This window comes from Etheostoma spectabile, chromosome 1 (genome assembly GCF_008692095.1).
Source record: "Etheostoma spectabile isolate EspeVRDwgs_2016 chromosome 1, UIUC_Espe_1.0, whole genome shotgun sequence".
NCBI lineage: Eukaryota > Metazoa > Chordata > Actinopteri > Perciformes > Percidae > Etheostoma > Etheostoma spectabile.
The window spans coordinates 30871749-30882902 of NC_045733.1; the positions used below are offsets into that span (position 1 = coordinate 30871749).

At 41.8% G+C, this 11154-nt stretch overlaps 2 protein-coding genes across 3 annotated transcripts in view; one reads left to right on the top strand and one right to left on the bottom strand.

Annotated features, from left to right (window-relative positions):
- The window catches only part of adamtsl5 (ADAMTS like 5), a 65478-nt gene extending 62394 nt beyond the window's left edge, over positions 1-3084 (top strand). The window contains exon 15 of the mRNA XM_032512231.1: positions 140-3084. Coding sequence (XP_032368122.1) covers positions 140-474 — 335 coding nt within the window. The 3' untranslated portion in view covers positions 475-3084. The remainder of the gene's footprint in view (positions 1-139) is intronic.
- Positions 3085-4284: 1200 nt separating this feature from the next.
- serinc4 (serine incorporator 4) overlaps positions 4285-11154 on the bottom strand; it is a 34832-nt gene continuing 27962 nt past the window's right edge. For both annotated transcript variants that reach the window (XM_032512255.1, XM_032512246.1), the window contains exons 8-11: positions 8289-8415; positions 7729-7841; positions 7039-7192; positions 4285-6507 (exon numbers count right to left, since the gene is read on the bottom strand). In XM_032512255.1, the coding sequence (XP_032368146.1) occupies positions 6300-6507; positions 7039-7192; positions 7729-7841; positions 8289-8415 (602 nt within the window). In that variant the 3' untranslated portion in view covers positions 4285-6299. The remainder of the gene's footprint in view (positions 6508-7038; positions 7193-7728; positions 7842-8288; positions 8416-11154) is intronic.

Below are 11154 nucleotides of genomic sequence, written 5' to 3' on the forward strand. Positions count from 1 at the left end.
ATACATAGAGACTGGCATGGTGTTATTTCAGTTAGACTAATAGCTGGTTGGATTTGCATTGAGAGATGTTCTTATGGAAACTTTCTCAAGCCACTGTTCATTAAAATATCATGACAAATGTTCTCTTGTTTCCTGTCAGTTTTCCGGGCCCGAGTCCTCGGGAAGCTGTACAGAGGCGAGGAGACGCGTTACGACGTCCAGATCATCCACACATACCGGAACGGCTTCCGCCTGGAGCACCGCGAGTTCTTGTGGGTCCCTAATGTGTGTGACTGCCCCCACCTGGAGGAGGGAAAACAGTATATACTGATGGTGCGTCGCCACATTAACTACGAGCACACGCTGAACCGCATCCTGCTAGAGGAGGAGAGCTACGTGGTGCCGTACAGACCCAGAGAGGACGAGCTGCTGCGACCGCTCGAAAGACTCTGCAGCAACAGAGGACCCAGACAGCCGGCAGGGCGGACGGGATGAGCGTAGAGGCCAACACTGGCTCAGTTTCACTTCCCTTAAACTGCATTCCCTGCTCCTTGCCTTGCTTCCCTTCCTCGCGTCTTAGTCCGTCCCACTGAGGAAGCATGGGACAGATGCGAGGAAATTGTGCAAGGAGAAAGGAAACAAGGATTGACACGTCCCTTCCTCTGAAGTAGGGCTGCACGATATGATGAAAAAATGCGATATTGTTGTTGAATATCGCGATAACAATATTACTTGCAAGAAATAAACTATATTAAAATGTACTTAGTTCTGCATTTCTGCTGCTTTCAGTATTCTTCTAAAATGCAACAAATGGCTTGTTGGATTTAAAACAAACAAAAGGAAATCATTTCTAACATTCCTTTATTGAACAAATTAAACATTGAATTGAATTTAAAAGGCACCACTAAAAAAAAGGTTTTCAAGTGCAGTTTTCTGCTGATATTTTCTTTCAACCAACACAAAAGAAATCTCTGCGTGTCCTGCCTTCTAGTACGCTTTCGCAATATGTGTATTGTGCCATCTGATATCGCAATGACAATGATGAAAAAAAAACAACATATTGTGCAGCCCTAGTCTGAAGCATCACATGAATTTGTCAGCTCTATGTGCGGAGTTAGCAACGGCTTTCAGCTGCACGGCTTCCGGGAAGGCTGCTCTCTGCATCCTCGTTCACTTCCTCAGACATCCTTCTTCTAGCGTCCATCCTCGGGGCAGGAGTAAGAGCTTTGAGACAAAGAAGGGCCAGACCGACTTTGGGTTCAACAGAGGAGCAAGTGTGTGTGTGTGTGTGTGTGTGTGTGTGTGTGTGTGTGTGTGTGTGTGTGGTTGTGTGTGTGTGTGTGTGTTGTGTGTGTGTGTGTGTGTGTGTGTTGTGTGTGTTTGTGTGGTGTGTGTGTGTGGTGTGTGCGTGCGCTTGTCTTCAGAGCACGAAGGCGCATATCAGCTTTTTTTTTTTTACCTTAAAAACATCATCAGACTCCTGTGATCCATATGATAGGCTGATGAATTCCAGAGTGAGGTCACTGGATCATGGACCGTCGACACACAGTTTCAGCCTCGTTTCAAACCCGCCCCGTTAAGAAGTCAAAACGACTCCACCTTTATTTAAAATCCTGACCAGCTTACTGTAACATGTAGAGCACTTTAGGTGGATGCCTGTGCCCACCTTTAAACACATACCAAAGAGAAGAACATTGACTGAAATGGCCTTTTTGTTATTGCTGTTTTTTTCCACAGCTAGCATTAAATTTTTTTATATTATTGTATTTCTGTGTGTGTGTGTATGTGTGTGTGTGTGTGTGTGTGTGTGTGTGTGCGTGCGTGCGTAAACCTAAAAGGAAAATCCACCTCAAAACATGACGACAAAGAACAACTTAAATTCTATTACACTCCTTTTGATTCATCCCCATGTTTCCAGCAGCTTAGTAGACGCCCAAGACGATTGTGATTGATTTAAAGAAATGTCAATAAACCAGAGCACATTTTTCCTCCCATCCACTAATGCAGTGTGGACTAGCCAGACCCTCCTCCACAGTGCTATGGAGGAAGGTCTGGCAATGCGAGACTGGGATAACAGCAAATGTTTCAGTGTTGGGTGTCAGTCCCTTAATTAGTTAAAGATCCGAGCCGTCTTTGTAGACCTACCGTAATATTAGTCTTGCACAGCCAGACCACCGGCGCTGGAGTATGGTCGGGCTTATCGTTCTGGTATTGGAGGGGGAAAAACACTTTAAACCAATCGCAATCCTCTTGGGCGGCGCTAAGGCCCTGGCGCAACGGCGCCTTTGCAAAATCCCAGCAGAGATAGCAGAAGGGGCCCGACATCTGTTGTGTGAGAGACGCGCCAGATTTCAGGCTTCATCCCAGCACTGTACATCCTGTTACCAAGACTACCATGATATAAACCTAACGTATCATTAAATTATGCCTTAGACACAAGTGTTCATATGATGTGGAACATTGAGGATATGATTTAATGAAATGTCAAAAGGGGAATTTTTTAGCGAGGAAAAGCGAGTCTATTTCCACATCAGAGCTCTACTGCTCCACCACAGTCTGGTGAAATAGATCGAAATGTAATACCTTTACATTTTAAATTGCATCTAACTTTGCTATCACATTATCTTTCTTTTAAACAACTGTTCCCAGTGCATGTTGCAGCATTCAAATTTGGATATGGAGGTGGATTTTTCTTTTCCTTTTAGTTTTAACTCAAGACATAGTAACAACATATTGCTTCACAATATATTTATGTTTAAAGAAAATAAGCTTATACCATAACACAATAACTTGTGTGTCACTTGTTTAACGTCTTTCATATTCTCTGTGTTATAGTGTGTTAAATAAGGTCTGCTTTGTGATACTTTAAGTGAAAGAGATTATCAAATATACAGTATTTTATTGCGTGGCACTGATTAGCTACAAATATACTAAAGTATACTTTGACTATAATTGTTTTGAGAGGACTTGCAGTCTGTTGGATAGTCAGTTAACTTCTGTGCCTTGTGTTATGCATTTGATATTTAACAATTCTTCTAAAACCTCAGATACATGTGCCAAAATATTGTCTTTGTACATTTTGTCCAGAAAGGGAATGATGTCCCACTCTATTGTAGATGTTCACAAAAAACAACCGTTGTTGTTATTTGGGATTAAAGGGTAACAAACTTTTTTTTTTTCAATCTACAAAAATATCCCGAGCCCCGCCGCCCTTCAGCCGCTGCTTCACCCTCCTCCGCTCGGTCTCACCTGCTCACTTGCTTTCTTCCTCCCTCTTTATCCGTAACATTGTAGCCTACTCTGACTCAAATGAATAGCTTAAATGTGGTCATCAAACAATTTCGACCTCGTCCTTACTGTCAAAATCGATTAAATATTGAGCCCTTACATTGAAAGTCTTTGAAATAACAGGAGTGTCTTCTGTAGCCTAATCCCTTTTTCTCGTCTTGCGTTTCCCTCGCTACACAGCTGTCTTTGGACAAAAAGTCACGTCTTGAGATTGATAACGTTGTCAGACACTTTTAGTGAAAATCTGAGCCTGTCAGTACCAAAACAAAAATCACTTTTATTGGACACAAAGCAAGGCTCCACACTTGCCCCATCAGGTTTCAGTGTAGCTCGGTTTGTGCCGGCTCGTCTTTGCGATCTCGCTCAATTCTGGACCAAATTCAAAGATGTTTGTTCACATCACTCCATTTTTTTTATTAGACACAAATGGATGGAGAAATGGGGCCCAGGTTGAAAAAAATGGTAGTTACCCTTTAAGTCTGATTAAAGCATTTTAAATTGATTTTTGTCATTTGAGTTTAAAGCTGATTAAAACATTTTAAATTGATTTTTGTTTTTCGAGTTTAACAAACCAGACATGAGATCCACAGTGTATGTAAGAAAAACATATATTTACAAAAAAAACTTCTCATCTACAACAGAAAAAACACAATTGTGTTGATCCTTTTTTCTAACTCTGTTCTAATCGGGCTTCTCTGTTGTGTGTCGAGTTTTTGTGACATAACAGGTGAACAAAACGTTTTGCCGGAATAATCTTCCTTAATTCTGTGAAAAAGGTAGGAAACTTATTTGGCAGGTGAAGAAAAATGTAACTTCTCTTGTTAACACACAATGCGGTTAGAGTGTATGGATCATATATTAATTATAACTCACCTGGAAGTGAAAAATGAATGCTTTTAGTCCAATTAAGAACATCACCAGTCGTGGTGCACTTCAGCCTCTTGTGGCCGGGATGAGTATCACAAAAACAAACATTTTTCCCCACCTGTTTCACAGATCAAAAATAAATTAAAAATAAATTAAAAACAATCCTTCCAAAACCTATTTTCACCTGTTCTTAAGTCATAAACAAAAACTATTTAGATCCAACTTTAAAAAAAAGGATCACCAGAATATTTTGTTCTCACTGGCCTCTCAGGGCTTCTGTAGAGTACATACATTAAACTACAGATAATATAACTATACATATTTATTTCATTGATTTCACAGAATTCTGCTCATTAACTGTAAGGAAGTCATCGCAGACACATTTCCCCTTCAGTGGTGAAACCAGTCCCAGGTTTCCACATACCAACATCAACATGGGGGGGGATAGGGGGCTATTTTAGATCCACAACACGGTTCATCTCAGCAGACACGACTACTTTATCTGAAGGCATGAGACAGAAAGCTTCTATCCCTTCAGTATTGTTTTGTTTTTTGAGCACTCTTGGTTTATGTTTTTTAAGTTTTTTTTAAATAGAGTAACACAAGCAAAACAAAATGTAAACATGAATTAAGTGAACAATGAACTATGAAGCAACATAATGCGAGCATGCAACATGTTCCTCATTGTAAGTCAAATACAAAGTGTTACGCCCCAATTTAACAAGCCTCTTGTCTTGAATTTTAAAGAACATCATGCATTTCTGTTTAGCTGCCTTTCAGTCACTCTGTCAGACCGTCTGTCACTCAGCATTTAAAGACCAATCTTGCTGAAAGATGTAGGGAAAATACTGAAAGAGAATCTGTTAACCCCGTGGTCCTGGTCTCTGCAGGTTACATTTCAATACATTAACAAATCTTTGTTTTTGGCGTTGGGCTGGAAATAAGAACCAACCAAAGCTTCCTCAACGACAAGTGTAGGAGTTAAAGTTTATGATTGAATGATAGGATGAAACTCTCAGCACTAAATTAAAGAAAGTGAATGCTATTGTCCTGTGAAACTACAGTGTGACTGTTTTATTCATTGTCATTCCAGCAGCTATACCTCAACTCTAACCAGATGGTTTGTTACACAGAACCATCTGAGACGCCATCATTTGAAACTGTTTGGAAAAAGGGCAAGCACTTTCTATACTTGCCAAATCCATTGCTGTTTTGAATGAACCGTCAAGACCATCACACACACCCAAATCACATCCGTAGCTGCCGATAGCTCCTTGCCTGTCTCATAATTTTTTCCCTGGTATGGTAAAGGCATGGGGTAGGCATGGGGAAGGCCTAACCGGCCTTACTGTCCCTCTGATTGGCTAGTACTTGCTGCCTGCTCTGGTAGGATTGGTTAGGTTTAGGCAAGAGGAGATAGATTGGTTAGGGTTAGGGTCAGGGTAAGTCAATCAAGTCAATTTTCATCTGATCCTGTGATTCTAGCGGGATCTTGTGAGAATCCAGCTGACGTGGGCAAAATATTTCATTCCTTTTTTGATTAAACTTATATGCATTTTTGTATCGAGCTGCTGAAGTGCGTCATCTCTTGCATTCAAGGTTATGTTTGGACTTTGAAATTCAACCCACAGTTCTCCCTTTCCAACTTTAAGTAAGATTTGTTCATGATCACAGATCAGAGGGCAAACAGGGCTTTCAGTTTTAGGACAGATTCTTTTTTCTATTAGAAAGAAAGAAAACCCTAATTGGGATGTGCGCCTCTCTAGCAATATTACTGCAAATATCTAGAAAACTCCTCTGTTATTATATTAGAAGTCTAAGAAGTTGAAAATAATACTAAAATTCATAACATATCCATGTTTACATCTACGAACTGTAATTCCCACATTACGCAGAGTGAGAGTTCATCACTTCTGATCCCTTTGGCAATTCATACTGTACGTGTGTTCCTAAACCACAGTCAAGTCTTCGCTGGTGGTTTCATTTCATAGTGTGCAGCCTGTGACATCAGGACTTTATCCAGTTCTTCTTATTGTAACAGTGCACTGAGCCCTCCGATTGGTCCTTCTCACATCACTGTGAGTCTTTTCCCCCTGACCCCTGGCTTCAGAAGCCGCCTGACCCGTTGTCCACATGGCTCCCTGTCCTCCCCTTTGCAGAACGTGTCAGATGATGACGGAAACGTGACGCGAGGATCCCGAGCGCCGTTTGATGCGTGAGCGGCGAGGTCTGGATTCCGGCTGACAGCTGCACAGAGGGCCCAGCAGCAGCCAGAGGTAGAGGATCACACATGCCCAGCACGACGACATCTTCACCCAGAAGGTAGACCAGCTGCCGTGGGTGAAGGTGGTCTCCAACACTGCTGACTCGTAGCTGGATGGAGGACAACACAAGTTTACTCCATGCCACGTCAAGTGCTTAGGAACTCGTCAAAAAGTATTAGGATGAAGGGTTAGGGTTAGAGCTGAAAAGGTGAATACCATGTTTTTCTTTCCTTTTTTGACCCTCCTTGACTAAAAGAACAACTTCAACAGCCTTACCACAATATCTTAAAGTAATATAACAACTTATTCAAACATGAATGACTATTTGACAGAAATAACTAAAGTACACAAAGAAAAATGAATACATTTTTCATTCTCCAATTCAAAACTTAATATGTTGAAGGAGAGGTCTTCAGCGTTTTTTAGGCCAAGAAAGACAAGCAGGGACCCCCTACAACATATATTACATAAAGTTGAGTTGCATAATATAAAGGGCCTACAATAACGTGTAGGGCGGCCTAAATCCTATACACATACCTTTTCATGGTGCCCTACAATACTAAGCCATTGAAATAAGGATTTACATATTTATATATCATCAAAAATCTAAGTGGGGACCAGGTCTGTGTCGTTAACTAACCTGAACCAGTTAGTGAGGGTCATCATGACGTACAGCGAGGCCAAGAAGAAGACAAAATGGAAGAAGAAGTAGCTGTAAGCCACTTTCTGCGTCTCATTGTGAATGACTTTCTGACAGCCTTTGTTCTCGTCGTCAATCACAAACTCCTCGTCAGCTGAAAGAGACACATTCATAAATGTCAAACATGACTAAATGTATAAACCTACCGTTTAGCCTACAGATCTACCAAATTGAATTTGTCTGCAACAATATACAGACACTGTAAAGATGGTAGTTTTTTTTTAATAGTTTTTGGAATATCTAATAAACACTCCTTTGCTCTTAAAACCGCTCTCATGGCCACTGGACGTTGGCTCAAAGAAACCTCTTTGATAAAAAGGTCCTATTTTTTTTCCAAAGGATTTTATAATGTGTTTGTCCAGTCAGTGATAAAACCTTGTGGTTTCTGATCGGGACGTTTCTCCTGCTCTTGTTTGTTTGAATTGAACCTTCTTTGCAAACCAAGTACGTTAACGTGAAGTTAAAACTCTGTATATTACTCTGTGTCATAAAACAAACTGAAACACCAGCAGAAGGCAGAACTGTGCTGCCCCTGAACCTCCTGCTTGTCTTGCTTCCATCTTAATATTAGCAAAGAACACAAAACACCTTCTGTGACAATTGTGTAATGTTTACTGCGTGAGAACAAACCTTCCTCCTCCTCGGGGCAGCAGAAGCAGCAGGTGGCTTTCTGGAACTCGTAGCGGTAAACTTTGATCATCCAGAACGGACCGAACACCTCTGCCAGGTAGGAAGCTTCATTACTGCGGCAGAAACATGTCATTTGAACATGCACATAATAATATGACAAGACCTCTGTTTTTAGATATGTAAAGATTATTTTGTTATTGCACCAAAATCCACACACACAGATACAGAGGATAACTACCTCTATTTTAAATAATGACTCATGGTAATGACTGATTTTCAGCTTTTACGTCCAGATGGAGGTTTTAAATCCCAAGGGGCAAAACAAAGCACCACAAAAATAACTTGCATCTAATGCACTAGTTGTGTGTTATAATGGATGTCATATTCTTGCTGCAAAACCAATCTGCCCACGGGTACAACTACACAAGCCTGGACCTGAACCTGACAATTTATGAAAGTGAGTGTTTATGTTTGATGTGGATGTTATTGTGTGGTATCCTGGTAATGATTGTAACTTTTTTGACATACACGTTGCGTTGGAAGATAAAGAGAATACTCACCATGCAAAGAGGACGCAGCAGTACATGATGGCAGCTCCAATTATGGCCACGGCGTTGCCTTCGTTCTGGATGCCGTCTTGTCCCACGGTGGGGTAACAGACGGTCATGTTCATGCCCTGATACACCACTGACACAGAGAACAACACAGCACGTTAAGCTTCATCACACTCTCATTCAGGTAAAAAGTACGTTTTGGTTTTACCAGTTCAATTTTTGTGTCTGTCTATGGGGAAAAAAGTTAGTGGCAGTTTTTCCGAAAAATGCCCACATAGGTCGATTGTTCAAGCTGTTTATATTACATCACATATATCATACATATATTTATGTTAACAGTGGCAGTATATAGTTGTATATAGTTATGATGGAGGTAGTACAATGTGGAAGAATCATTTCTGTAAAAGGAGGCAGGTTGGGGGTGGTGAATGGGGCAAACTAACACAGGACTTTCACCCGGGGGGATTTTATGGCTGTATTGTTAGTTGGCAGTAGTGTAATGATGACAGGAAAGAGTAAGAGAGGTGCAACAAGGGTCCCCAGCTGGAGTTTCTGGTCAACATCTTACCCCTTACCCATGAGGCCCCCATGGTGTAATGTGTTTCTAGTATACAATCTGAATGAATCCTCTTCTGTCAGAACAACTTACACGTTTCTTTAAAAAAAATATACTTTTACTATGTTTTGTTTTATGCAGAAAAAACAAAAGCGCAGAAAGGAGCCACATGCAGGGCAAGTGTCGCACTACTCATTTTTTCTTCCTTTCTCCTTCGTTTAATTTGCCTGGGAAGTTATTTTTTTTTTCTTGTTCAGCTGCACTTTCCCTTTTGGGACTCTAACAGACTCGACCTCTGGACACTCACTGAGTCCTCACAGATATGTGCTGTATGCTCACACATGTGCAAGCATGTGCACAAGCTCTTATAACTCCCAAACACACACACAAACACACACACACAAATCCAGCCCAACCTTGTTTCAGCTGGCTGTGGATTCCTGTGTGTTTTGGGGGGAAAGGAACCAGAACACAGTGAAAACATTGGCTAATTACAGGACTCAGACTGTATTACGTAGACTATGGCCTCACACATACACAGAAACACACACACACACACACACACACTTACAGGTGTATGTGTGTGTGTGTGTGTGTGTGTGTGTGTGTGTGTGTGTGTGTGTGTGTGTGTGTGTGTGTGTGTGTGTGTGTGTGTGTGTGTGTGTATGTTGGTGTGTGAGGCCATTGAGCAGCATAAGCCTTCCAGGGACAGACTAGAAAAACAAGGACATAAGAAGACAGTGAAAACACTGGCTAATTACAGGACGCAGACTTTATTACGTGGACTATGGCCTCACACGCATGCACGCACGCACACACACACACACACACGCACACACACACGCACACTCACGCACACACACACACACACACACCCCTTGGAGATGTTAGCATGTGACCCCCCTAAATTAAAGCAGTTGAGAAAGGAAACTCAGCAACAGTAGGTGTGCGTGTGTGCGTGCGTGTGTGCGTGCGTGCGTGCGTGCGTGTGGTTCACAGTCTGTAGTGGTGAAAAGGTGTTTTTAAAACAAATTCAGAGTGCATTTTTCCCCAACAAGTTGCTACAATGTCCTGCGCTGCCCCGTGACTCTAACACACACCTACAGCACACACTCATACTGAACACTCACACATACTCTACGCCTCTGTGGATAGCAACATGTTGTACAAAGGCAATCAGGAGAGTTAAATAGACATAAATAACTTTTAAGCTTCAGCGCCAGGAGCAATGACGGAATACTCCACTAAAATCCTTTGTGTAGACAGAGCCCTCTACATGTTCCCTTGTGGAGAAAAGCGACTTTAGTCAGCTTTGATTTACAGCATGTACAATGAATTCCAACAGCAATAAAAAATGATGAGTTTGTTGCTGAGTTGTGTTAAGTCCTTTTCTATGGAAAAAAAAACACTCCTGAATCAGAATCCACTTCACGTTCATCGTTTTGCTCGGCATGTTGCAAACATACATATTTGTGATGGAATATAGCTAAATGCACAGCTTCAGTCTGGGAAAGCACAGTCAGCCGGTCCAGTCTGCCGTGTTATGTTTAGTAATTTCTTTCATGAGGGGTTTGAGAAGTTGTTGTGGATGTTTTACCACTTTTTTGCTATGATTCTCCTTGAACCATCTACCCAAGCGCTACCCCTGCCTAAACCAAACCTGTGTTTCGAGTAGGTGAGAACGCGCCTCACAGGGACAATCTCCTGGTGTGTGCTACACGTGTGAAGGGCCGACTTCTGTCAATGTCCGGACCTGATTCGTTGGACATTGTCCAGAGTTCATGTGAGAAAACGTCTGAATAAGAAAAATACTGCATTTGAGGCACACCATAAACTGTATCTTGTTGTGTGCGTTTCCTTTGACGTCTTGTGTGATCCGATTTGCTCACAGCTGTATAAAACAGATACTTCATCTGTCCAGCGTTCAACATAACACATGACACTGCCGGGCTGTATTCCTCTTATTATGTTGTCAATGGATCCATGAGGAATGTGAAACAAATATCCTTCTGCCCTCACCACAAGCCACCAGCCCAGCAGGCAGCATGTCACAACACATCTCATTTCAGATTATCTGTGTGTGTGTGTGAGTGTGTGTGTGTGTGTGTACGTCTATATTTGCATGCGTGCCATTAAGATGTAAACCCCGGATAAGACGGGGGCCTCTGGCTCTGACAAGCCTCTGCACTAATGTCTCAGTCATGTGGAGACTCTTTGTCTTACCTGGAGCCAACAGGTGAGTCATTATGAGGTAAGCAAAGGCAAATTATAGAGGATTTTAAAATACGAGAGTGTGTGTGTGTGTGTGTGTGTGTG